The sequence below is a fragment of the Grampus griseus genome (assembly GCF_964374135.1).
Source record: "Grampus griseus genome assembly, chromosome: 3".
In the NCBI taxonomy this organism is placed as follows: domain Eukaryota; kingdom Metazoa; phylum Chordata; class Mammalia; order Artiodactyla; family Delphinidae; genus Grampus; species Grampus griseus.
In genome coordinates, this window is record NC_139019.1 from 143225331 (window position 1) to 143251832 (window position 26502).

At 44.8% G+C, this 26502-nt stretch overlaps 1 protein-coding gene across 7 annotated transcripts in view; it reads left to right on the forward strand.

Moving 5' to 3' along the window:
* TENM2 (teneurin transmembrane protein 2) overlaps positions 1 to 26502 on the forward strand; it is a gene marked incomplete at both ends in the record, with an annotated part of 991817 nt that overhangs the window by 818700 nt on the left and 146615 nt on the right. For 3 of the 7 annotated variants that reach the window (XM_082650012.1, XM_082650014.1, XM_082650018.1), the window contains 3 exons: positions 7823 to 8017; positions 13139 to 13339; positions 15045 to 15230. In XM_082650012.1, the coding sequence (XP_082506138.1) occupies positions 7823 to 8017; positions 13139 to 13339; positions 15045 to 15230 (582 nt within the window). Of the gene's footprint in view, positions 1 to 7822; positions 8018 to 13138; positions 13340 to 15044; positions 15258 to 26502 lie in introns of all 7 variants that reach the window. The other 4 variants (XM_082650013.1, XM_082650016.1, XM_082650017.1 and 1 more) reach the window with 2 other exon arrangements.

The window sequence follows — 26502 nt, forward strand, 5'->3', positions numbered from 1 at the left end:
AGAGAGTGTTTCCCCCCTCTTGTCTCTTTATGATGTGATGATTTGGAACAATTTTCTCCTAATAAAAATAATGATAATAAAATCAAATCTATACATTTCTTATTATGTGCCACGCATTGTACATGCACTTCACAGACAGTACTTCATTTCATCCTCTTAAAAACACCATGGGTTTTTCATCCGGAATTTTTGTCCCATTTTAAAGATAAGGAAATTGAGGTGAAAAATTTTGTCCATAGTTACACAGCTGGTAAAAACGAAGGGAAATTCGGGCTAACTCATAAGCCTACACTGCCTGGTATTGTTCTACCTGCTGGGGAGACGGCAGTGAATAAACAGACCTTCATGTCTTGGGGGAGCTCCCACTCTTGTGGATAACGAGACACCAATAATTTGCAAGCTGGTCTCAATGCTTAAAGCATAATAAGAATGAAAAGCTGCTTCAATCTGGACTTCAGCTGCAAAAAGCTTACTGTGTACCCTGAAAATTTCAAATATTCATTATATAATTAATGCTGTTCAGTCTCACACACACACACACACACACACTTAAACTTTTTTAAGAACAGCTTAAGCACTTATCGATTGAGAACTTTTATAACTCTCAAAATGGAGGCATCCCCATATCTCTACAGGTATTTTAAATGAGTTGAATTAATCATAGGCTTAAAAGTCTCTTGCGATCTTCGTTAACTTCCCTGGGTTTAATTAAAACATCTGTGCACTTTTAATTTATCGATTCATCCAACTCATATGTCATGTTTTTAACACACCCCAGCATGCTCTGCATCATTTTTAACCCGATTTCCACTTAACTAAAGCAATTAAATTCACCCCGGATTAATTAAAGCATCCATACTTTCGTGCTTAAGTCAGCCCGTGCTTCTTTCCCCACATGGCTCCTGAATGTCAGAGATCTGACGCACCTGATGAGTTTTTCGTCCTTGTGGAAATTCTTCCCTGAATCACTTCCTGGCTTATTAATATGCCATCTGACAGAACGGGAATGAGGAAGTGGGTGCACCTGAACTTTGGCCCTCTGAGCCAGAGACTGTGCCCCCGTCTGTCAGAAGCTTCCTTCGCTTTCCTCTCTTCACGGGGGGCCTGCTGGATCTTGCCCCCCTCCCCCGAGACCAACTAGAGTGTCTGAGTGGTCCAGGCAGGAAGGTGGGGGGTAGCTGTTCTGGTCAGAGGCAATCATCGTGAACAGAATGCCTGGTGATCTCTGCATTTATACTTTCGTCATTGCTCCTTAGTTCTGCTTTCCAACCTCCTCACTCTTCCTACAAAAAACAGCCCTTTCTTGTCCTGACCATTGAATAGGGAGGGAAAACTGAGACACCAGCGTCGACAGGCTTCACCGTCGGGCATGGGATGCCAGACAGGTCTTCAGATAGGGACAAGTGATCCCCCTAGAAACTCGTTTGGATTTCTGCCCCTACCCACCGTGACAGAGCCCGTTTCCCCTCAGCCATGGCAGTGTTGAGGGTTATCAGTCTTTTAGATTTGTTTTGTTGTTTTTTTTGTTTAATTTTTTAATTGAAGTACAGTTGATTTACAGTGTTGTGTTAATTGCCGTTGTACAGCAAAGTGATTCAGTTGTACATATATATACATTCTTTATTTATATTCTTTTCCATTATGGTTTATCATAGGATATTGAGTATAGTTCTCTGTGCTATACAGTAGGACCTTGTTTATCCATTCTATATATAAAAGCCTATAGATCTTTTTAAATCTAAGTCAAGGATTATTTCTCATTTTTTTATCTATACTTATTTAATGGCTAATGAAGTTGAGAATCTTTGCATGCTCTTATTGGCAGTGTAAAATTATATTTATATGTCCTTTGCCCAGGTTTTCGTTTGTCTGTTTTTATTGATTTGTAAGAGCTCTTCGTGTATTTCATATATCAAACATTATTCTGTGAAATATGTTAGAAAATATTTTTTCCCAGTGTTGCTCATCCCTCAGTTTTGTTTAGGGTGTTTCTTTATCATGTAGAAGATTTAAATTTTAAGTAATCAAATCTGATCTTCTTGGTTTCTGGAATTGATGTCTTTTTTATACATCCCACTCTCAAGAAAATAAAATTAGTCTTCAATATTTTTTCTAATACTGTTGTAGTTTATTTTTCTATTTGGATCTTTAATCTGTATCGGATTTATTTCTGAGTGTAGTGCGTAGTAGAGGTCAAACTTTATTGTCTGCCAAATACGGTGTCTAATGCCGCACCGTAAGATGTTACGGAAAAACCCAAACGAACTATCAGGCCAACCCCATAGATTGTCAATGGCAAGGATGGAGCAAGAAGCAAAACTTGCCTTTCCTGACTTCGGCTTAGCACCAAGCTATGTCCACAGTCTCGAAAGACAATGGGACACCAGTTTTGGTTTTGAGGACACTGAACTTGGTTTGCCTCACCTCCGTGATCCAAATATTGTATCCTCAATTGCTTCAGGAGACTCAAGGCATCTTTGTTTCTCTGTCCCTTTTCCCCACCACCTAACCCAGCTACTAGCACATATTAGCTTCTTCATAAGTGTTCATTGACTAACTGGGATGTGAGGCAACCAATTGTTAGTACGATTTTGACACTTTACCCAGAGTACTAGGTTCAAGTATTCTCAAGTCTCTTTTCCAGAAGGGTTTTCAATCAGATTTCAAAGCATTTGTAAAAGACACATTATTTGTTTTTTGTTTTTTAATTTTATTGAAGTATAGTTGGGTTACGATGTTGTGTTAATTTCTGCTGTACAGCAAAGTGATTCAGTTATACATGTATATATTCTTTTTCATACTCTTTTCCATTATGGTTTATCAGAGGATACTGAATATAGTTCCCTGTACTATACAGTAGGACCTTGTTGTTTATCCATTCTATATATAATAGTTTGCATCTGCTAATCCCAAACTCCCAGTTCGTCCCTCCTCCACTCCCCTCCCCCTTGGCAACCACAAGTCTGTTCTCTGTGTCTGTGAGTCTGTTTCTGATTTGTAAATAAGTTCATTTGTGTCATGTTTGATATTCCACATATAGGAGATATCATATGGTATTTGTCTTTCTCTGTCTGACTTCGCTTAGTATGATAATCTCTAGGTCCGTCCATGTTGCTGCAAATGGCATTATCTCCTTCTTTCTATGGCTGAGTAGTATTCCATTGTATATATGTACCACATCTTCTTCATCCATTCATCAGTTGATGGTCATTTAGGTGGTTTCCATGTCTTGGCTATTGTAAATAGTTGCTGCTATGAACATTGGGTTGCGTGTATCTTTTCGAATTATAGTTGTGTCTAGATATATGCCCAGGAGTGGGATTGCAGAATCATATGGCAACCGTATTTTTAAAAAGACACATTGTTCGAAAGTCCCTCCGCATATCTAGCCCAGCCCACAAATGACTTGTCAAGTTGCAGGCATTTTTCCCTCTGTCTGGCTGGCTGACTGGCTGGGCCTCCTCAACCCCCTCTACCTTCTCTCCAGGTAGTGTCTGTACTGTAAGCTCCAAGTAGGTGGGACCCCTTTAACTTAAAGCAGCAGACACGGGTGGCTTGTCCTATTACTTCCCACTGAGTAAATAACACTGATAATTCATTTCATCCCTTACAGAGAACTTTGGGGGGAGAAAAAAAAAAAGCTCCAGCTTGATCATTAAAATAAGCTTTGCACCATTTAGGTGAATCTAAATGGTGTCATTTCTTTTTGTCATCAGCCTGTTAACTTGTCAGTTTTTAGTGGCGGTGGTCTATTTTTCTTCTGCGCAAGTCTTAGAGCTTCCATTTACTAGTTTTAGTAAAACAGGAATAGTGACTTTGTGTAAACATTTTAATTAAGTTTAAATAGGAAGTTGAATGTACGATGCTGTGCTCCTGGAAAGCCTTAGGAACAGGGGAGAGAGACGAGGACATCAAACTTTCCACATGTGATTCCAGAACCATCTTCCTCCCACAACCGGAGAAGACTAGGGGAAGAAAAAGATGATGTCTTTCTGTTAGTATTATTTGATGCTTTTCTGGTGGTGGTGGTGTGTGTGTGCCTTTGAGACCTACTGCATTTTTAATTTTATTAACCCTTGAAGTCAGTCTGGAGATTCAGTTTGGAATTTCATAAGGGAACATCCGTTAATTACAAACCAGGTGTCAGCTACTGTTTTGAGTCCTCAGGCATTTTAGCACACTTACCATCAACTCTGAGAGAGAATTTTTTTGATGGGGAAAGTGGGTCTCAGAGAAGTACAGTGATCTTGTCAAAATCCCAAGGCTGGTAAGTGATGGGTCTGGATTTGAACCCAGGTCATTCTGGCATCGAAACCCTTATTCTTTCCACCTGTGTTCCATATCACTTCCAGGCAGGTGCAGTCAGAATTGTTTGTCCTATAACCTGTCATAAAAAAAAAATCTTGTAGATTTAGTGATAGTAAAACTATAAGAAAAGTTATTAATGCAGGAGGTCCCCACCTCACGCAGCCTCTCACATGAGAACCAAGCTGAGCCTTACATACTGTGATGCTCTGGGTTGAGTTGTGTCTGAGGATGAGTCAGTTACCCTGAGGGAAGGAGTTCTCCGTGCAGGTCAGCCCAGTGACCACTGGAAGGCGCTCATCTGACACTTGCCCTCTGTCCCATGGTAAATGGGTTACGAGAGAGCGTCGTTCTTCTTTAACCTGCCTTCTGCTTTTGTTATGTGACATCAGCAGAACCTGTCAAGCGCCCTGCTTTCTGGAGAACATCACAGTGTTTTTCATTTTCTACCACCCTCCTGGTGAGCATACAGCAAACATATTGAAGGAAGGCTGCATTTAGAATGTGGAGAACTCCCTGACCTGACTATTCTCTACCTTTTTTTTCCCTGAGTAATTTAAGTAGGTCATATTTTAAATTTGACTTCCCAGGCACCTGGTTTTAAATAAAATCCATTCTTACCTTCTAGACAATCCAATTTTTTTTCACCACTTGGAGTCTATGCAGAAGAAAAACAGTTACAGTATGAATAAAGTAAATAATCCCAACTGTGTTTTATCAATTAATAAAGACAATAATTGTTTCCTCTTTACGTTCTACCCTCTTCCACCTTTTGGGTGGAAGGAAAGTGCAATGGGAGCCCATTGGTGGTGATTTGATGTAACTTTCTCTGCCATCCAGGACAAGTTCAATATATAACCCTCATGTCAGCAACAGCCCTTGCAGCTCTTATCACTAGGCATGGGTAGCCACGCTTCTTACTGTTTTCCTGTTTGAGTGTGCAAGGGAAGAAGTGCGGTAAGAAATGATGCTGGTTCTACTCTTCCCACCAGGAGATATCCCACAAGTGTTACCTAGATCAGAAATGGCAAGTGAGTTTTCTCTTGCCACCTCCACCTGCTCCCAAGTCCCAGCCAGGGCACTACATTGAAGGTTTTTAGGCTCCTCCTAGGCTCAGGAGGACAAGATGCCATGATCTGCCCCTGCAGAGGTGCAGGAAGGGAGAATAGTAGCTCATGTGCACTCATTTGCCCTCCCTGACCTAAAGCTTAGCATGAGTGTTATGGGGCACTGACATGGAACCAATTTACTTTGTCCTGGAAGCCCTCTCAGTACTTTGAGAAAGCCCATCGTTTCTCATACTTGTTGGTATTTGCACAGTCTCTAATCTGAATCTTGGGCACCCTGGTTCAAAACTCTTTGGTCTACCCTCTCTCAGACAATCAGCATGGGTCGCAGCTCTACAGATCTCTCTGCTCAAGTCTCTTGGAAATAGAAGGCATGCTCCCTACATTTAGAAAGAGTTTATCTAAATTTACCATGTAGCTTTGATGTTCTCTCTTTTGATCTCATCCTTCTTCTCTGGTAGATTCATAAGGATAAGAATTCTACTGGAAATGGTTGTTTGTACAACTATTCTAAAATAGAACATAGGGGTGGGGATAGCCCCTCGATCATATGTCAGCTGTTGAGATTTTTTGTTTCATGTCAGTTTACAGTTAGGGTCAATTACAGTCAACACACACTTCACGAGAAAAAGGCATTGTATGTACGACATGAGGTCCACCCTAGAAATTGTTCTTTCCACACCTTTCATAAATGGCTATTTTGTGCTTGCCCACACGCCCACCACTTGGGAGTCCCTGAATGTCAGGAACATAACAGACATATTTACTCAATCAAGCCAACATTGATGAATGCAACACTGGAAGGAAATCAACAGTGATAAACATAGTCTTGTCCTTGAGTAGCTTACTGTATCTTGGGGAAATTAGACACGGAAGGAGAATTAATTACTGTAAAAACTAAATAGAACATGACCACAAAAGGGGCACGGTAAGGTGGATGGGGCCTTTACTAAGAAGCGATCTAATTAGGTATGTAATCGCGTCAGGGGATGGGGAGACCATTCTAAGTCTTCTACAGGTACATGTGTGCCAGTTGCAGGCACACATGTACCTGTAGAATTCTTGGAGCCTGTGCATTCCAAATCACAGGTAAACCAGGAATTGTTAAAACACCCCTGTCGGTCATTTCTGAAGGTCCCTGAATGCCAGTTCCATAGCCTGGAGCCATGCCCTCATTTTAGGCTCGTGGTGGAAGCCAGGTTGGAAATTCAGGTTCTTTACAAACTGATCCTGAAGTGAGAAGTCCAAAGTCTGAAGGTGACCCCTAAAATCTCACTCTTGATGACCTCCAAATGGGCAGTATTGGCACGGTTGAGGCCAAACTGGTAAGAACTGTTGGCAGTTCATACCAGACCATCCCCAGATTGTCAGCCTTCTTCCTATCAACAGAGGCAAGAGGGTCCCTGCTGACATGAACTGCTAGAGATTTCATGTCTTCAACCTGCCCTCCCCTTCCTTATTTTTTTTTTTTTTTTTTTTTTTTTTTTTTTTTTTGCGGTACGCGGGCCTCTCACTGCTGCGGCCTCTCCCGTTGCGGGGCACAGGCTCTGGACGCGCAGGCTCAGTGGCCATGGCTCACGGGCCCAGCCGCTCCGCGGCATGCGGGATCTTCCCGGACCGGAGCACGAACCCGTGTCCCCTGCATCAGCAGGTGGACTCTCAACCACTGCGCCACCAGGGAAGCCCTCCCCTTCCTTTTTAATGAACATAAACATCAGGAGTAGGAGTTGACTAATCTGAGGGTAAAATATTCAGCAAAATGGGTTCTGATCCACATTACTGACAGCAGCAACACGCATGTCCATGCAGCTTAGTTAAAGGCACAGCTTAGAGTCCAGGCAACCTGGTTTCCAGTGGAGCCCCCCACTCGTGACCTTTGTGATTTCCAGCAAAGTAATTTCACCAATCTGAGCCTCAGCTATAAAATGGGAGCGTGATTCTAGCCTCCCACCTCGTTTGTTGATCATGATGATTCAGCAGTAAATTGCGCGTGAAGGATCCTATGCCATGCCCAGCATATAATAAGCATTCAGTTGGTGGTAACTGCTGTTATTAGTAGCATTTTTAAAATTAATTTTTATTGGCATATAGTTGATTTCCAATATTGTGTTAGCTTCTGCTGTACAGCAAAGTGAATCAGTTATACATATGCATATATCCACTCTTTTTTAGATTCTTTTCCCATACAGGTCATTACAGAGTATTGAGGAGAGTTCCCTGTGCTATGCAGTCGGTTCTTATTAGTTGTCATTAGTAGCATTTTTGTTGTGGTGGCCATTGTTTATCTGAAGATGGCTCTGCACCTCCGTGGCCCAAGTCCCCAGCTAAGAGCACTGCAAGCAAAGCCGAGAGGCCCGGCAGGCTCAGCCTCCTTAGACAGACACAGCCCTTCGGGCGCTGTCCCCAGCCCCATCCTCTGTGACCCGGTGCTCTGTCTTTGCTCTTTGCAGCGGCCTGCCCCGTCCTGTGCAGCGGGAATGGACAGTACTCTAAAGGGACATGCCAGTGCTACAGCGGCTGGAAAGGCGCGGAGTGCGATGTGCCCTTGAATCAGTGCATCGATCCTTCCTGCGGGGGCCACGGCTCCTGCATCGATGGCAACTGTGTCTGCTCTGCCGGCTTCAAAGGCAAGCACTGCGAGGAAGGTAAGCGCCAAGGGGTGGGCTGGGCAGCCATGGGGGCGGGAGGCGTTTGCAGGCCTGGACCTTTGCTAGTGAGCCCAGTCCTGGCTCCGTGTTTTGCAAAGGAAGTTTCAACATTTTGCACTTCAAACCCCTCGGCTTTGATGGACTTCTTAAGCTGTAGAACTTAAGAGAGAAGGCTTGCCCAGCTGACTCTGGAAGACATGTTTTGTTTTCCCCTTCTTTATGTTAATTAGCTCCTTTTCTTTTTCTCCTTTGTTTTTTGTTTTCTGTCTCCCTCTGCTTCTCCTCCCCTTCCTGCTCTTTCTTTTCCTTTTCCTTCCTTCCCCTTCCCCATCTTCCTCTTTTTTTCTGCTTTATTTAAAATCCTCTGAATTGGGAATTATGGTATCCAGAAGAAAAGACACAAGAATCCTTAATCCTCCTCCCTTCCCCAAAGCTGTTTTCTTTTTTTTTTGTTTTTCCTTAAAGCTGTCCCTGGTAATCTCAGAGCCACATATGTCTGTGTAAATCTTTCTGCAAAAATTAATATCAATAGAAGGCAGTCAGGCTTGAAAGACTATAGGTACCTGTGTCATTTAGAGACACCATGTAGGGCAAATGATCCTGGTTACCTACAGTCACAGAGACTTAGAGGAGAGTGGGCGTGCGGCGAGAGGGCTGGGATTTGATGAGTCCTGAAGAGCTCACTATAGCGTGCTTTGAAGTGGTCGCTAGCACACATGGGCAAACCAAGCCTGATCGGAAGCTGGGGGCGGGGGGGGGCGGTTTGGGGGAGGAAGTACAGGAATACAGGGAAAGAGCACCTCTCTGGAGGTGTTTGGAAACCAGCTCTAACTAGTCCTAGTTGCTCTGGTTAGTGCTCCTGGAAGTCATTTGGTAGCAAGGTGTTGGGACCTGTAAGGCACTGGAACTCGGCCAGGCTGCCTGTCAGCCTTCCCCCTCTGTATTTGCCCTTCCAGAGTATGGTTTTAGTTGCCCACCTATTGCTTTTCCCCTTATAAAGAATCAACCACAGTTAGTAGGAAGGTAAAAACCTAGGTTCTCTCCATCTCTCGCCTGCTCCCCTCCCTTTGAATTGGCTCAGTCATTACAGCCCTCACTGCAAAGTAATGACAGTGGCTTTCCCTTAGATACCCACACGGAAGCTCCCCTTGTGACTTCTCCCATTTCATAGTTTTTAGAACTATTTCCACAAAGACTCAGCTTCTGTGACATTATTCTTCTAAGATTTTCCAATACATCACTGCTAGTGCCCTTAATGGGGCCCAGAAGTGTGACCCCACCCCCAGATCCTCACTTGCTCAACTCTCTCTCTATTTTTCCTCTATAATAAAAGGTAGGGGCTTCCCTGGTGGCGCAGTGGTTGAGAGTCCACCTGCCGATGCAGGGGACACAGGTTCGTGCCCTGGTCCAGGAAGATCCCACATGCCACGAGCGGCTGCGCCCGTGAGCCATGGCCGCTGAGCCTGCGCGTCTGGAGCCTGTGCTCCGCAATGGGAGAGGCCACAGCAGTGAGAGGCCTGCGTACCGCAAAAAAAATAAATAAAAATAATAAATAAATAAATAAAAGGTAGCCTCCCTCCCTCCATCTGCATCATAAAACCAAATTGGGAGCTTGGATGGAGGAAGTGCTGATTTAATAACCCTGTTTGAAAGGTTAAAGTTCTTAAAGATAAATGGACTGCAGGAGGCAAAGCTGCATTGGCTGAAGACATGGGAGAGGCCAACCATATGACAAGCAAGGTTAACACGACCTTTTGCATGTACCTCATTTGGCAAGAGGATAGTGATAGAGCAATGGTGTTGCCCATCTCAGAAATTTTTCTGTCCAGTCAAGATTGTGCATATCTGTATGAGTGGGATTTCAAGTACTCTCTCAACTTTCTCACTCTCCCACCTGGTCTCATTTAAATGTTCAGAATGAATTAAGCATCCAACAAAACAAGGAAGCCACGTGGATCATTATGAAAGGATGAAATCGCCTCTGTTGATTTCTGCTACCCCAAAAGAATGAACCAAGATGATGCATATGCTGTTTTCAAAATAGGAAATGGAATCAGAAAGCCTGGATCAGCCCTTTTTCTTCCATTTAGCTTTTTTCTTTCTGATATTCATCATAGTCATAACGTTCAGTTTACCTGAAATGGCCATGGCAACAAAATCAATAGTTGTCATCCTCCATTTCTGCTGCATAAACATTGTTGTACTATTAGCAAATTTGCACAAGAAAATGAAAGGACAGATTCGTGAGGTTTCACTCGATGATGTCTGGGGAGTGGGAAGGTGAGACGAGAGAAGAATTGACATATTAGTTTAAGTCAGCCATGTTTTCATGTCAGTTTCATGGTTGAGTCATTTTTCAATGACATTTAACTTCATAACTGTAATTCATGGTTCTTCAGGGGGTTATAGTACATATTGTTTGTAAAACTCCTTGACCTCCTTTTTTATCCTTAGGGACAAAAATTGCATTCACAACCCTTTTTTGTCAAACCTACAGAGGGCCCAAGACTAAATGAGTTCTAATGATTTCAGCTGCCAGAGGGCTGGTGGTATAAGGCACATGGTACTTAGCTGGTAAAGGCCACTGTCCCCCTTTTAAGTATAACACTGTTTCTATTTATAAAGCTTTGTAAAATGCCATCCTCCCTCCTGCCTGCGGAACACTGAGGAGGTGGCCACGAGACCATCCGTATGAAACTGGAACCAAATTTAAAATTCATAGTGAAACTACTCCCCTTAAAGTCTGACTTTAGTTATTCCATCAGCTGCTATGGTTATATAGCACAAAGGGCATGTTTACTGGTTTCACTGACCTGAGAAAGGGTTATCTCATATTTCTAGATACAACAAATGGTTCTTTTGACGACATTCCACTCCAGGGCTAATAAATCTCAGTGGATTTTCCTCCTTCCTTCATACTGTAATTCAGGCTAGAGAAGCGAAAGCTAATTTATCTGGAAGAAAAGTGTCATTTTTTTCCTTTTTTTTTTTTTGGTATATTACTTTTTATTTCATCCTTTTAGAAAAAGATCATATGATCGTTTTTTTCAGTTTTTTGAGAACTCCTAGCTATTGGCACCTCCCCAAACATTTTAAGTGGCTAATTATAGATGGAGAGTGATTTTTGAGGCACATAACACATGAGGTATTTTTGTGTAGATTTTGATTTTGCTGTGTTTGAAATGGGGACAGAGTGAAAAACTAGAACTTTGGGATTTTCTTTTATGAGAAGAAAATGGACAAGATTGATTCTGAATGAATGAGTTCATGTTTTGCAGATTCCAAATTGCACAGCATTCTTCCCAAAAGCAAGACGTTGTTAGCACCCTTTTCTCGTTCTTGTCAGTCCTTCACACTGGAAATTTGTCTCATTAACAACAAATGCTTATGGCAAAGTGTGCCGTTTATCCTCACAGCAATTATGTATTGAGCGCCTACTGTATTCCCTTGACTGTGAGAGGCATGAGATGTTAAAGACATTGCACAGCCTCTTTGTGAATGTCTTCCATGTGTTTGAATCTTTCAGTTCATTTACATCGGATGTGCTCCACCCTCCTGAATGGAGCAAATTTGAAAATACCAGAAAGGGTTCATGTCATCAGGAGTAATAGTCCCCAAGACAATGAGTTCAACATTAAAGTGATTGTAACCAGAGAAAATGACATCGTCATAAATGTCTCCAACTAATAATAAGTCACTGAAATGTACCTTTTTGAGAGTATTCCTGGTTAAAAAAAAAAAACAAACAATGGCAGCTTTTGCTTCCCCATGGCTCAAATAGTTTTGAACTGATTTCCATAAATAACGTCTTCCTGAGAAGGTCCAAGTGGGATCCTGAAAAAACATCTCTTAACGCTGAAAATTCTTATTTCTGCCTCAAGCTGTGCCCCCAGTTGATGGCAGAAGCAAAGGCTTTAATCTAGGCCAACAGACCTGATTTCCAAGCTGTTAAAGTGAGCGAAGTTTATGTCTTAGTCAAATAAGATGACAAGACCCCGCCCCCCACCATTGCTCTGATCCATAAGGCACCATCTGAGACTCACGTAAGACCCCTGTTCACCACTCAGACCCCACGGTGTGCAGTGCCCTCTGTTCAAATGCCACTGCATCATTTTCTAGGAATACCTAAGGACGCTGGTCTTACTCTAAAAAGCCCTATTTGTCCATCCTCAGGCTGGATGGATGTCCAAAGTTTGGGGTCACATTCTCATACAAAAAGTCCTGTCCTGAGAACTGGCCTTTGCAGCTCACTGCTCTCCTCACTTTGAGTGGATTCCAGAGTAATAAACTTCAAGTCGCTACTGGATGTATAGCCACTCTGATTACTAAGAGGGCCAAGCAATCAGACCATGAAACTGGCAAGAACAGCAGTGACTGGAATCTGACCGTTAATTCGCCTGATTAACAGTTTGGGGGGAGGTCAGTGCCACAGCCAGAGACTCACCCATCCATTTTACTAAGATTGTGTGTAGGAAGGTTACCCCTTTGGGATCACTTCCACACCCAACTTCACCTCTTCTTTCCTGCACATTTACTAACTTCCAGTAGATGTGTGCTCAGAGAATGAAAACTAATTTTAGACTTAGCCTAAGTGAAACTTAATTAGGAAAGTGACTCACGCATGAGTGTCACTGGTTTTCTGTTTCATCTTTTGGTACCTTCTGTAGTCAAGTATTAGTGAAGTTAGACTGAGCCTCTCTACTTTTCTCTCCAAAAGTGAGGGATGATCGGGTTTGGTATCACACGTAGAGACATCACCAGCATTCATGGTCCAGTCTCAGAAGCCCTGATGTGGTTCAATAAGATACTAATGCTTCTAAGTACAAGGTTCTCGAGGTTGGAGGATACATCTCTATATTTGGTTCCTCCTGATTCTGCTTGAGAAATCCCCCTTTTTCCTTTACATTCTCTTCAAGTTTGAGATTTGGTGTTTTAACAAATAAAAAGTCTTTAATTCTTTATGGGTATTCTTCAAGGGGCCATGTACTACCTGGGCTGTTCCATTTGCTTGCAGGTGGGTAAGAATTGGTGCAGCACTGGTCCGTTCAGCTGTAAACTGCTGTTTCATGGCCCACCCCCATGAGTGATCAATACTTTTCCTCTTTGTTTTTTTTTCAGTTGATTGCTTGGATCCTACGTGCTCCAGCCATGGGGTCTGTGTAAATGGAGAATGCCTTTGCAGCCCTGGCTGGGGTGGCCTCAACTGTGAGCTGGCGAGGGTCCAGTGCCCAGACCAGTGCAGTGGACATGGTACTTACCTCCCCGATACGGGCCTCTGCAGCTGTGATCCCAACTGGATGGGTCCCGACTGCTCCGTCGGTAAGCCAGGAGGTTTCCTCCTCACTTTCCCCAACACTCATGCCCTGTGTTCCTTCCAAAAGCCCAAACAGATGGGAATCTGCTCTTTCCACTCGGGATGGAGGGACTTTGGTCAGTTGCATAGTACCTCTCTTACTCTATCCTCAGTCATGAAGCCTTTGATCCTTGAGAAAAGAACAAACAAACAAACACCACTTGGTCCTTGTGCCTCGTTGGTTTCATCACTGCAAATGGATGAGGGGCCCGGGAGGGATGCTTCCCTTTGCATTATAGCTTTCTTATGTATGCTCCCTAAAGGTACCAGAAAACAAAACAGAACAACTCAGTCCCAGACAAACTGAACGGAATGTCCTATAAAAGAGAAAAGACGCTCCCTCGGGGTGCCAGGTGAACATGTTACAAAGCTCTGCATACTCCAGTGACAGGAAAATAATGAAGTGGCACTGTACCCTTTATTTTCCTAAAATTAAGAGTACGTGTCTTACCTCCCTAGTGACCTTAAAATGGAATGGTTCAACAGTTCAAGCCAGTCTCCACCTTTCCAAGAATGGTTCCGTTCACACTGTCAAGCGCCTATCCAAGCAAGCCATCATCCTTCCGCCCCCTTCTGTCAGATTACCATGGCAATCAGGAAGGGAATCTATGCGAAGCTTTGCTACAATGGGAAAGAAATGAATATTTCATTCCAGAAGGGAAAAAAAAAAGGAAGAGTCAGTTAACATGGGCTATTTTGGGTATCTTCTCAGCCCACTCGCCTCTGCCTGCAGCTCTGATGTTGGTGGTCCAGGCCAAGCTCTGTGGAGGATGGGGGGAGGGGGCGCCCTAGATCCGAGACCCAGCGGTGCTCCCGACGTGCTGTGTGACTTGGAGTGAGTCACTAACCCTCCTGGCCTGGTCTCCCCTCCCCTGGCGTGATGAGCCATGCCTCCCTCAGTAGTCTGTCATGAGGATGACTGCCTGGCACGTGCTTGTCCTCGAGTGAGAGGTCTGGAATGCCAGAGCGTGCATATCTGTCTGTATGTCTCCTCCCCAACCACAAAAGACTTTGAGCTCCTTTGAGAAAGAGGCTGTGTAAAGGCAGCACGATTAGAGCGGTCACGATTGCCACCAAGGTGCCGATCCGGGTGACAGCTGGGCCTGCAGTCATCAGCGAGGTTGGAGCCGCTGGGTCTCTGACTGGCCTCTGGTCAGTTCAGGCTCTCAACAGGGAAAAGAATCCCAGCTGGCTGGGGAGTCAGGCTCCGCAGGTATCTTTTCAGGTGGGCACCTCCCGGGTGGCTTTACCAAACTGGTTGAGCAACGATGTCTGACCTCTTCCTGGGATGGTCTCCAGCCCTAGAGCAGTGGTTCTCACACTTCAGTGTACATCACAGACACTTGGAGGACTTGACAAAACAGATTTCTAAGTCCCACTCCCCGCGTTTCTAAGTCAAGAGGACCAACCAGGGCATAAGAAGTTGCATTTCCGCATAGTTCCCCAGTGATGGCACTGCAGCCAGTCTAGGGACCCCACTGTGAGAACGCTGCTCTAGAAACTACCTCGCAGTGGATGAATACCCGGCCAGTGGAGAGACAGGCCGCCCAGGATGACATACCTCTGGGCCTTGGGCCAGCTCCAGGGGCCCGGGCCATGTGTGTGGTCTGGCCTCCGGTGGAGGGTTTCGCCGGCTGTGGTGTTGAGCTGTAATCATTGTTTTTCTTCCAGAAGTGTGCTCAGTAGACTGTGGCACTCACGGCGTCTGCATCGGGGGAGCCTGCCGCTGTGAAGAGGGCTGGACAGGCGCAGCTTGTGACCAGCGCGTGTGCCACCCCCGCTGCATTGAGCACGGGACCTGTAAAGATGGCAAATGTGAATGCCGAGAGGGCTGGAATGGTGAACACTGCACCATTGGTAGGCAAACGGCAGGCACCGAAACAGGCACATATTTGCTTTATTTTCATAAATCGTAGATCTATAGTGATGGTCGTGCGTTGCAACTGGCTGTTCCTGCAGGGACACGAGCGCTCTCCAGCATTTCCTGCTGCCTCTCCAAATCTCCCAGGGCATAGGGAAGGGAAAAGCAAGGTCCTGATTGGAAAAGGCTTTCCCTTCTTTCCAGAATTCCAGATGGGGAGGAAAGGGAGCAGATCAGATAGGAAAATCCATCCAAATTACTAATCGTGGAGAAGGGAAATGCACACGCATGGGAAATGGTCAGGGCCTGGAGGTTTCAAGCACCCCAAATGACTGTGGTCTTCAAGTCTCCCCTTTTTGAATACCCTCCCAGCCGGATCCCTGCTTGCTGGCAATAATTGAACTCACTTCTTTTAGACCAGGTTGGATGCAGGGCAGGACTCCCAGGTTTCCTGGGTAACCAGGTACCCCTCTAATAGGTTTGAGCATCCCCTTGTTGTCCCAAGACAAGGCTCTGTCCTTGGGCTCCTGACCCTTCCCCTCACCACCATCGATAAATGTCTCCTCCTCTGGCCCCATTTCATTCTCACTCAGTCATCTCTCTGTATATATAAAGCTTGATGACTGAGAATATTTCTTAAAAGGTCATTTTCTTTAAGAAGTAATACTTCTCAAGTTTCTTCGGTTTTGGTTTTGCTTTTGTCCCGGTTCGGGGTTGGTTTCATGCCAAGCTGGCTGAGGCCACGTGCTTGCATGGAAACTCTCAGAGAAGTCTCTATCCAAACTACTAACATGGCCCCTTGAACTTACCTTGGATTCTAGCCATTGAGTTGGGGGCCCTCCCCTCTGTCCTAGCCCCAAGACCCCAGGCACCTGGAGTGGGAGGCAGGGTTAGGAGCTTCTCCAGGGCTGACTCATGAGCTCAGACTCAGTTTCCCATGCTGTTCATTTGGGTGGTCAAGCAGAGAGAAAGTGCTCTCTGCATTAGGTTTCCCCCAATTCTATCTAATTGGGCATCCGAGGGGCAGCGTGCCTATCCAGGCCACGACCATAGCACTGGGACCCTGCCGGGACAGTCTGTTGGCAGTGAATTGTTTTTGCAATCGTTCAGTGGTGCTCCAGATCCCGTTCCCCCTGCAGCCGCTTTCATCTTCAGTTCCCTGCAGAGTCTGGGGGATAATTCAGAAGGCGTTTAAGGGAAGGAAGTGCACAACCCAATACTGAGACAGTTTAAAATCCTTATTAATAGCTCCCACTCTTCAGGGGTGTTCCTCTTGATATCCTTTTGCATGCTTGGTGTGATCTAAATACAGACCCTCCCCGCCCTCATACCTCCATTGCCCCCAGTCTCCCTCCCCAAAAGAGCTCTTGCCAACCTTTAGGTAGAAAATCCCCCTTTGTCTCAGTTCACACAACCCAGCCTCAGCCTCCCCTTTGCTCTCCCCTTCCCGCATCTGCCGAGGGTTTAGCATCCCGCAGGGGTGCCTGCTGACTCTGTCCTACCTACAACTCATCTCTACTCTGGGAAGAGCTCACAGGAGGGCAGCCCTGATGGATCAGAGCAGAGGTCGGAGAACTGTAGGTGGGGGTGCGGACCAAATCTAGCCTGCTGCCTGTTGCTCTGTGGCTTACGAGCTAAGAATAGTGACATTTTTTTAAGGGTTGAAAGAAAAATATTTCCTGACACATGACAGTCATATGAAATTCCAATTGCAGTGTCCCTTAAACAAAGCGTTAGTAGAGGACAGCCACACCCATGTGTGATGTATCATCAGCTTCTGCACTGCACCTTGGCCTTAAGTCATTGCAACGTGGTCCACAAAGCCATTTGTTGTCTGGTGCAAAAAAGACAGGAAAAAACTGGCCAACCCCTGAATTGGAGAGTTGCGCAAGTGTTGGCAGGGAGGAAGGAGAAAAGAGAAGAGGGTCAACATTCACTTTAGAGAAAGCATACCAATTGTGACTTGAAGGCCATCGGGGGCCAAGAGAAAGGGAAGGGTCCAAATGTCACAGAGAGCGAGTGGAGAGAGAACAGCTGTTGCGTGGAAATGTCTCTGGGGCCTTTGAAGATGAAATGGGAAGATGGTAACTTGAGTCTCACAGAAGATGGTGAGGATGTGGCCAGCAGGAGAATACAGGAAATGATTCTTTCTAGCCAGCCCTTTGGGTGAGATGAATTAGAGAAAGGTGTTTTTGCGACTTGAAGTGTCTAGTTCAAGTTTCACAGCTCCGTGAGCTCTTGAGAAACAGAGAAGGTGCAGATGTATATGCCAAGTAAAGCGCCCCCAAATGAAGCTAGTGACGTCCCAGGAAAGTCTCTCCTTCAGAATTATGATCTCTCATGACTTCATGAGCTCGCACTACGTATGTCATAAAGATCTTTATCACCAAAGTCTGTCCTTGTGAGAAATTAGGGCTCTGTGGTTTTATTAGTGGTATCAGTGCCGCCTCCTCACAGATTTACATTCATTGGGCTTTGCTCAGAGAAAGCCAAGCATTCCTTGGTTGGTGAGATTTGCTATTCAAAGTCTAGAGGTGTTCGTACACATGTAATTGCTCCTTTTGCTTTTCATCCTCTGCCCCCAGAGCTGTTTCATGGAGTTTTAATCTTTTATTTTGAGCAGACTCTCCTGTCGATTCACTCTAAGTGAATGCCGCAATTTACAAGCCCAGAATCAGTCCTCCTCCTCCTCGGGGATACTGACGGTCAGAAAATAAAGAGAGGCTCTTTGGTCCCTTTCAAGCAGAGCCTCAAATGCTATATTTTGAAAATAGAAAATAAATAAGAATGAAATGGAACCTAGCCTGCAAAAAAAAAAAAAAAAATGCATTGGGAGGTTCGGGATAGGGCAAAGCAGTGGGTGCTTGGGTTGTCTGCGGTCTATTTTCAAAAGGTCATGGTGCGACAGTTTTCTTAGGGTCATTGCAAAGAGTCAGCTAAGCATTTCACATCAGTCCTGGTATATCAAGTTTATTTTACCCAAGGAAGCAAGAAGACAGATGCAGGGGGGAAAGGGATGAGGATAAAAGCACAGCCTTCCAAAACTCAATCCAGTAGAATCAGCAGGATCTATCCACGCTTGGTCAAATGCATTTCTGGAATTTTTCAACCAAATTATTCTTTTATATTTGGATATTTACTACATATTGCTAAAGATTTAAATATAAGGTATAACGTTTCAGTGTTAACTGGTAGAGCTGACTTGCCAGCAGGTTGGATTCTACCAAGCAATGATCTTTTATTAACTGTTTCTAACAAGTTAAATACAGAGTATGGCAAAAATCTCCAGAATTGCAGAGAGGAGAAATAGACGTTGAATCTAAATCAACCACAATTCGCGTATCTCTTCGGAATCTATTAGCATTATTTGAATAGGCTGCAGTTTACTCATATGAATAAATCAGAAGGCACATTGTGTGGTTAGACTAGTTTCATTCTTTAAACATAATCCTAAAATGGGTTGTTGTTCCTATCACCTGCCATCCCTCCCACCACCCCTTATTAATACTGTGGATTCAACCTCAGCAGTCTATTCAGAGTCTATAACACCAGGGCATAAAGGAACCGTAGAATAACTCAGAAATTTCTATGAACTAGAGTAAACTCAGATAAACATCTCTTATAAAGAAACAGAGTAAATGTTAACATGTTCCTCAAGCAGGATGGTCGGGCAAAATACAGGGAGAGACCAAAGTTCTTATTGCTGGAGATTACACGGAGGAAAGCAAAATGCTCATTGAGGATTGTTGCTATTATCGTAAGCTGTCCAGATATCCACTCTAAATAATACAGGCTAACACACACACAGAGTAAATCCACCAAAACTAGGCTCTGACCCTAGCTGAACTCTTTGATATCTGGGTAGTGAGCAATGTCTATAATGGTTATTCCAGCCTGTTTACTTTTTCTATGTGGTCCTGACCTGCAGCTGCATTTCAGAATCATGAGGACTGGATTCCCAGGATCGTGTGGGACTGAGTAACCTGCCCCTGTACCACAAGTCAGAACAGTTTTCTTTTCCCTCTATCTCACTGGGACCCTTCTATTTTTCCTCTTTAATTGGTTGGGGAAAGAACTGGGTTCTTGTGATGTTAATAAGGAAAATGAATCTTTACCCAAGGTAAAACCAGCCGTGCGACAATCTGATGTGCTGATTAAGTGATTGTCATCAGGAGTAGACAGGGTCACAGTTCAAGAGGGAGAGAGCTTCGGAGCTACAGGGAACAGGTCAGGAAGAAAACGACTGTCAAAATGAACCAACTTCAGGGCTTCCCCGGTGGCGCAGTGGTTGAGAGTCCGCCTGCCGATGCAGGGGACACGGGTTCGTGACCCGGTCCGGGAAGATCCCACATGCCGCGGAGCGGCTGGGCCCGTGAGCCATGGCCGCTGAGCCTGCACGTCTGGAGCCTGTGCTCTGCAACGGGAGAGGCCACAACAGTGAGAGGCCCGCGTACCGCAAAAAAAAAAATGAACCAACTTCAGACTGAGTACAGCGGCTTCTGCATCTCATTCCAGCTTCATTTAAGTTATGGAAACTTTTTTTTTTCTTGTAGCTATTGTCCTTCAACATTTGAGCTTTCATGACTCTACAATGAGATATCAAGTTGAGATAAAATTAGCCACTGCGGAGCCATCCTTCCCACTGGGTCTTTGGAAGCAGCTAATTCTCTGATTGGTCCATTAACCTATTCCTCCGGGAGCTCTTATTGGAACCTGTCCTAGGATCTCCATTTTTTTTTTTTTTTTTTTTTTTTTTTTGTGGTACGCGGGCCTCTCACTGTTGTGGCTTCTCCTATTGTGGAGCACAGGCTCAGCGGCCATGGCTCACGGGCCCAGCCGCTCCACAGCACGTGGGATCTTCGCAGACCGGGGCATGAACCCGTGTACCCTGCATCGGCAGGCGGACTCTCAACCACTGCGCCACCAGGGAAACCCCAAGATCTCCATATTTTTTGAAGTGAAAGCCTAAAGTGATAGTTCTTCACTGTTTAAGATTATGGGCAGCAGAGAGTAGGACATGTTCCACTGCTGCTTTTTTTTTCCCCTACACGTAGGCCAAAATGTGAGCCTTTTCATTGAAGATCAGGAATCACCACATGCCCAGAAGCTCTCTTCACGTCTGGGTCAGGCAGTCTGCCCAGGTTTCCTACCCAAACTCAGAACAAGGCCCTGGAGGTAGAAGTTATAGGAACCCATTTTCAACTCAATGCAAAAAGTGGAATATAATGAAAGGGAAAGGAACTGCCTCACAAGTAGCGAGACTCTCGTAGCTGAAAGTGTTTAGTTTCTTAGCCTAGATGTTGAAGAGGGCCTTTCAGGGGAAGGTAGACTAGATAGACACAAAGCTCCCCCTGGCTTTATGGCTCAACCATCCTCTAGTTTAAATGGAAACATTTTTTTGGTATGACTTTCTATGTGATTTAGTAACATATGCCCCAGCAGAAAAGGAGGTCTCATCAAAAAAGAAAAGAGGGGAAGAAGTCTTGCAGTTATAGTTCTGTGGGGAGACAGTGAGTTGGAGCATTCCTTGTACCATCACCTTCATGTTTCAGAGGGTCCCCTTGATGTACTAGCACGTGGCCCACAGGGACAAGGCCAGATCCAAGAAGTAGATAGCTTGATACGAGGTATCACCGCGTTCACAAGAGCAAAGAGCTAAAAACAGTATGGAACTCTTAGAACAGAAACCCATGGGTGAGAGTTAGCATGAGGAAGATTCCAGACTCAAAAGAAAGGAAAACATCAAAGAATAAGAGCTGTTGAAAAATGGGCTGCACTCCCTGAGTGTAGGTAGTGAGTACTCGGTCGCTTGAGCTCTTACAAAGAATCAACATTTCTTCCAAGACTGTCAGTCTTGGGTTCCACGATATACACTCAAGACTTTATATTAAAGAAAAAGGGAATGCAGAGAGGGCCCCGGAGCAATGAACTCCATCAGATGTTCATGATGGGCACTTTCTCATCACTTGCTGTCTGATTCATTGTGGTATCATGAAGAATAAATGGACAGAGGACAGGAGCTCTGTGTTCTAGGCCTGACTGTGCCACGAACATTCTGGGTGCCCTTGAGAAGTCACCCAACCTTTCTGACCTTAGTTTCTTCCCAAGGCCCATGAGGGGGGTGAACCACATCACTGCTCTCTAGAGTGTGGTCCACAACCATGAGGTGTTTTTGTTGGTGTGCACATGTATTTTACTGACTGGTTATATACGGGGCTTTTAAAACGAAGTATTAGGAAAAACCATAACTAGCTCGTTAAACTCATGATTACATGGGCCTTAATGCTTAGGGATGTTGAAAAAGCAGGTAGTGATATTAGGCCTCAGTAAATTTGAAGACAAATATTAAGTAAATAACAGCGCAGATATTGCAAATGTCACGAATGCACTATGTGATTGCCTAGGTTTAGAACACACTTGGATGAGATGCTCTCGAAGGACCTGCCCATCTCCAGAAATTTATTACTTTTGATGCAAATTTATATGCATCGCGTGGAATGGTCCACTCCAGGACAATCACATCCTTCTCTCTTCTGTAAGGTCAGGGAGGGTCTCCAGGTAGATTCCCGTAATATACTGATACACTTTACATCAAAGGGATGGATACAGCAGAGTGTTGGTTTTGCCGATGATGCGTTGTGAATTTTGTTAGTCTGATTATCTGCTCATCTCAGCTCCAGTTTATATCTGATTTACCTAGACAATGCTTCTGTGCATTGAAAAACTTCCTTCAGTGGTTTATATTTGTGTTTCTTTTTGTCCATTTATATTTGTGTTTCTTTTTTTAAATTTTTTATTGAAGTATAGTTGATTTAGAATGTTGTGTTAATTTCTGCTGTACAGCAAAAGTGATTCAGTTATACATATATATACGTTCCTTTTTGAAATATTCTTTTCCATTATGTTTTATCATAGGATATTGAATATGGTTCTCTGTGCTGTGCAGTAGGACCTTGTTGTTTATCCATCCTGTATAAATTAGCTGAAGTCTGCTAACCTCAACTTCCCACTCCATCCCTTCTCCAACCCCCTCCCCCTCGGCAACCACAAGTCTGTTCTCTATGTCCGTGATTCTATTTGTTTCATAGATAGGTTCATCTGTGTCATATTTTAGATTCCACATATAAGTGATATCATATGGTATTTCTCTTTCTGACTTACTTCGCTTAGTATGATAATCTCTGGGTCCATCCATGTTGCTGCAAATGGCATTATTTCATTCTTTTTTATGGCTGAGTCATATTCCAGTGTGTGTGTGTGTGTGTGTGTGTGTGTGTGTGTGTGTGTGTGTGTGTATACACCAATCTTCTTTATCCATTCATCTGTCGATGGACACTTAGGTTGTTTCCATGTCTTGACTATTGTAAATAGTGTGCTATGAACATAGAGATGCATGCATCTTTCCGAGTTATGGTTTTGGCATATGGCAACCCGATTTTTAGTTTTTTGAGGAACCTCCATACTCTTTTCCATAGTGGCTGCACCAATTTACATTCCCTCCAAAAGTGTAGGAGGGTTCCCTTTTCTCCACACCCTCGCCAGCATTTCTTACTTGTAGCCTTTTTTGTGGTACGCGGGCCTCTCACTGCCGTGGCCTCTCCCGTCGCAGAGCACAGGCTCCGGACGCGCAGGCTCAGCGGCCATGGCTCACGGGCCCAGCCGCTCCGCGGCATGTGGGATCCCCCCCGGACCGGGGCACGAACCCGCATCCCCCGCATCGGCAGGCGGACCCTCAACCACTGCGCCACCAGGGAAGCCCACTTGTAGACTTTTTAATGATGGCCATTCTGACTGGTGTGAGGTGATACCTCATTGTAGTTTTGATTTGCATTTCTCTAATAATTAGCTATGTTGACCATCTTTTCCTGTGCCTATTGGCGATCTGTGTACCTTCTTTGGAAATATTTGTGTTTCCTAATTAAAAAAGAGATGGTGTTAAAGTAGAGGTCCATCTGACTGTATCCACGTCACTTGCATTTGAGCAATGCAAGCGTGATAATGAAGGGATTAAGACACAGTCTTTCGTGTCAGTCTACCTGAGATCAAATCCAAGCAGATTTCTTAACCTCTGTGTGCCTCAGTTTATCTGTAAAATGAGAATACCGAATACGACCTACCTCGTTGGGTTATATGTAAAGTAGTTGGCCCAGTGCCCATCATAAAGTAAAAGCCAAATCAATGTGGGCGAACATCTTCATCATCATCCCCCATTATCACCATCATTATCTACTGCCAACGTGAGACAGAGCACAGGGGAGGATTATCAAAATCAACTTCTCTTTAAGACATTTCTGCTACCTTCAGTCTCCCTCTCACACGTCTGCCCTCAATCCATCAAGCAGTGAGCGGCATGTCGAAAATAACACCTACCCACTCTCCATTTCCCAAAGGTTTGTTCTGTAACTTGCTGGCATCTGGTTCTAACAGGGAAACCGCCTCTCTTACCTGGAATTGAACCTGCTTATTTTACCAAACAGCCCAATTGTACATGAAACCAAACCTCTGAATATCCTTAGGTTAATACAGGTTAATATTAATACAATTGTGAAATTGGGGTTTGCTGCTTTCAACCAAAGTTCCCCAAGCTAGACCTCTTGGACATATCCAGGGGTAGCCAAGAGTTCTCTGAGAATTTATTTTTAATTCTGGGTTTCCTTTTGACCATAAGTATACTTCAAAAGGAAAAAAAAAACTTTTCCCTTGAAATATTACTTTGGAATTCTGTTATTATTTGAAGAGAATAAAACTTCAGTTCTTTAAGCCAGTGTTTCTCCATATAGGGACCACAGACATATTCTGGAGGCCTTTGGTAGGAATCTGTTCTCCTTTAAGAAGAAATCTGGTAGTTCTTACATTTGAGGATGTTGTCAGCTCAGTGTGTCTTAGAACACCTTGTCCTGGTCTCGCCTTTCCTTACTCCTTCTCATTCCTCATGACTCTGGGTTCTAAGATTCTATCTGCCTGGCTCTGTGCATCAAAGGATGACCTAGGAGCCTCAACTTCGACTCAGTTGAGTAGCACACATGCTTTTTGGAGAGTGAAGACTCTCACTGGTCTGTCCCTCTTCAGCCCAATAAACTTCACAATTACCCGCATTCCTCCCAGGCTGCAATTGCTTGACTCCTTAGAGCACAACCCAGGGGTCATATCTGGGGTTTCTTTGCAATTCCTTGCCTCATTTCCTGGGTTAACAGGAGTCATACCGGGTATCCCAGATGTTCATGGAAGAAACAGATTTTGCATTTTCTCCCAAGTTGCCTGCCTCATGGGGTTCACTCTTATACTAACCCACTTCTTTCACAGCATTCTATTTCACAAGCTCTTTTTCAAAGGCTTGCCTTTATTGCTTTTGGAAAATAGGGTACCATCATTTTTTTTTTTTCTTGCGGTACGCGGGCCTCTCACTGTTGTGGCCTCTCCCGTTGCGGAGCACAGGCTCCAGACGCGCAGGCCCAGCGGCCATGGCTCACGGGCCCAGCCGCTCCGCGGCATGTGGGATCCTCCCGGACCGGGGCACGAACCCGCGTCCCCTGCATCGGTAGGCAGACTCTCAACCACTGCGCCACCAGGGAAGCCCGGGTATCATCATTTTGAAAACCCGCCAGTCGAAGTCAGGAATTATTGCTCTCCTCTTCTATCCTTGCCATCGTGCATTTCTATATATCATTATAACCAGACCCGCAGAGGCCTTCATACCACTGACGATCTCTCAGCCTTTCCCTTCATGAGTAATAAAGAAAGAAACCTCACCGAGTAGCAGCTAGGAGAAAGTTGAGTATTTCATCATAAACATTCTCGGAATAATTAAAACGGATTAAATTACAAGAGAAAATGCATTTAGTTAATCTTTCCTCTAATTAGAAAAGTATCCCTGGTTTTAAGTAAAGTGTTTGTTTTTAAAAACATGTTTTCATTGTAATCAGTATAGGGGAGGCCTGCTTGGTCCTCAATGATAGGATTCAACATCTGCAAAGTAATTAAAAGCTACCAGCCAGTGTTTTTTTGATGATTAAGATCCTTCAGGAGCCTATTCAGTCTTTTCCCATTGCTTTCACCATGGGATTCTCCATAAATGACCTTATTCTGTGGTCCATGGCGACGTTACCCTCTTTCTGTGCCCAAACGGTTGACGATGTGGCTGACTCGTCTTAGTTAACAAGTGTCAAGTGGGGAGATGAATTCAGGAGAGTTTATATACTTTTCCAAGTGAGCTGGGATAATAGTCAAAATGAGACCAGTAGGCAACATGAGACATGCGTGAAATAGAACAGGGTCACAGTCTACTAGCCCTCCATGAGTTCTGTTCCAAGGCTGACAGATCCCACACTGCCCCAAGCCCCGCAAGTCCATCCCACCGGTAAGGAATGATTTACATCACTTCTTCAATTTTATGGTTCATCCTCACTGCAAAGCTTCCTCCCCACCCTCACCCCAGACATTGCTAGAAGTTTCCAAATATGTCTCACATGTTCATCTTTAGCCCATTCAGATTCTTCTAGCTCAGTCCCCTCAGTGAGGCTGCCTACAAAATGCAGTTAAGGGGAACCCTAGGATACTTCCCCTACTGCCCGGGTCCACGCCAGGGGTGTGCCAGCCAGGACCCTCAGTACCCACCCTACTGAAGCCCTGCTGTGTTTACACACAGAAGGAGAGAATGCCACACTCTCCCGCGCTGGGAAACTTTATCAGCTGGTAACATGTTCCTTTGAGAAAACAGCCCTTCATTTTTTGCCTATAGCCCCTCTCCCACACTTCAAGGTTTTGTCCCAGGGCTGGGCTGTAGAACAGACCACAGGATCCTTTCTGTTTCCTCACCTGCGTTCATCCTTAGACACCTTCTGTAGACCCAGGGACAGTGAGGGATGCTCACAAGTTCTCCAAACACAGCCAGGCTCTGAATCCCAACTTAGCCTTGGGACCCCTACCGTCTACACAGCCGATTCTTAAGGTTGCTTCCGTTTTCAGCCAGCTCAACTGTCAATCAAAGAGTCCCTGTGGGGGCTTCCCTGGTGGCGCAGTGGTTGAGAGTCCGCCTGCCGATGCAGGGGACATGGGTTCGTGCCCCAGTCCGGGAAGATCCCACGTGCCGCGGAGCGGCTGGGCCCGTGAGCCATGGCCGCTGAGCCTGCGCGTCCGGAGCCTGTGCTCCACAACGGGAGAGGCCACAACAGTGAGAGGCCTGCATACAGCCAAAAAAAAAAAAAAAGAGTCCCTGTGGCCTCCCACCTTCCTAATAGTCATGTCCCAGGAGGAAGGGAGAGGGAACTG